At 56.9% G+C, this 1,571-nt stretch overlaps 1 protein-coding gene across 1 annotated transcript; it reads left to right on the plus strand.

The window, feature by feature from the left end:
- Positions 1-123: 123 nt before the first annotated feature.
- Positions 124-1,541, plus strand: SDRG_12708 (hypothetical protein; the record flags this gene model as incomplete). The annotated part of the gene is made up of 8 exons (XM_008618790.1): positions 124-199; positions 253-446; positions 493-571; positions 622-791; positions 852-987; positions 1,041-1,171; positions 1,220-1,462; positions 1,488-1,541. 8 exons carry the CDS (start codon positions 124-126, stop codon positions 1,539-1,541), a joined length of 1,083 nt encoding a protein of 360 aa, XP_008617012.1.
- Positions 1,542-1,571: the final 30 nt, after the last annotated feature.

Consider the following 1,571-nt stretch of genomic DNA (forward strand, 5'->3'; position numbering starts at 1 on the left):
TGCTTCTCGGGCAACGCGTCTCGCGTGTGTCGCAAGTCTGACTGGCCCGCGTGCGGCTTCAAATGGCTCGACGAGGGACCGCTCATCTTTGTCGCGAGTCTCTGGATCCTGCTTGCCGTCGGGATGCTGCAAAGCGACAAGTCGACGAGCAAGCATTTCGCGTTTGACCCGGTCAAGATCCACGACCCGCTTGCTCAAGGTACGCACCAATATCGTTGCCGTCTTCTGGTATCATGCATGAACGCTATATAGGCATTGCCGTGGCCATGTCCCAGCGGCTCTCGTCCTCGGCGCGACGACCTGTCTTTCAACGCAACATGAAGCTGGTCGGGATGGTGCTGGAGCTGCCGTCGCTGCTGCTTGCGCCGCTCTCGCTGGCGTTTAAAGCTGCGGGTATGCACAACGTGGTCGAGGAGTGGCTCGCGCACCTGCCCATGCACACCGAGGTACCGCCTCTTTTGTTGAAAGTTGAGACAATATGCGGGTCGATAGATCATCAATTTGGGAATCGCGGCGGCGTGCGGCGTATTGATTTTGTTTCTGCGGTTCCGAAGCGCCTCGTCCCATTTTTGTATCGCCAATACGTCTCTTGGTGACGTGAGCTGACGTTGGATCGTGTAGGCGAAGAGCTACTGCATGAATACGTCTACCCCATCACACTGGACGTGCTCTACATCCCGCTCATGTTTACGTTCCTGCGTCTCACGACATGTCCCGACGACGTGCGCTACCGCATCGCGCTGCCTGGCGGCATCACCTGCCAATGCATCGACTGGTTTGGTCTCTACTCGGTACGACCAGCTTCTCAGAGACCCAGAATTCAGATCTGATGAAACGTGGATCTACTCTAGTCAGTTGGCCTCGTGAGCTTTGTGCTCATGTATGCTGGCGCTCTTCGGTTCAAAATCTACATTGAGCCGCTGAGCACGTCCATGGATTTCGAGTTCCAGAGCGGGTACCAGATCATCATGGTCATGGCGCGCACGAGTTCGTTGCACTCAGATATGATATCTGATCAGACGGCGTTTTTCTTATTCTAGTCGACCCCCTCGTCGCGATGCTCGTCAATAGCTTGGACCTCAAGACGCACGTCAGTCAAGCCGTTAGCATCCTCCTCGCGTACCTGGCAGTCATGTTGCTGCTTCTCGTCTACTCGTACAAAACACAGCCGGTACAACGCATCCAATTCTCCAAATTCACGGACAATATTGTCTTGTAGTGCATTGGCAGTGGACGCGTCCCCAACAACATCCGCGTGCTGTCCTTTTCGTGCGCGATATACGCGACGCTGTGCGGTCTCATGCACCTTGCGGTGGGCGGGCCGCACAACAACCTGTACTACGCGCTCGCAGCGCTGCCGGGCGTCGGTGGCCTCTCGTGGGTCATCAACAGTCGTCGAGCGCGGCACTTTCACATCCCCGACGTCTCCATCTTGACGTTGCTGCAGTCGCCGGAGCCCCAGGTCCGCGTTGTGGGAGCTATCGCAGCCTTTTACGTGGACGCCGCCAAGTTGCACCCGCTCGACCACGAAGGCATTTTGAACCGACTGCGCGAGCTCGCGGCTAGCGACA

The sequence above is a fragment of the Saprolegnia diclina genome (genome assembly GCF_000281045.1).
Source record: "Saprolegnia diclina VS20 unplaced genomic scaffold supercont1.52, whole genome shotgun sequence".
NCBI classification, from domain to species: Eukaryota; Oomycota; class Saprolegniomycetes; order Saprolegniales; family Saprolegniaceae; genus Saprolegnia; species Saprolegnia diclina.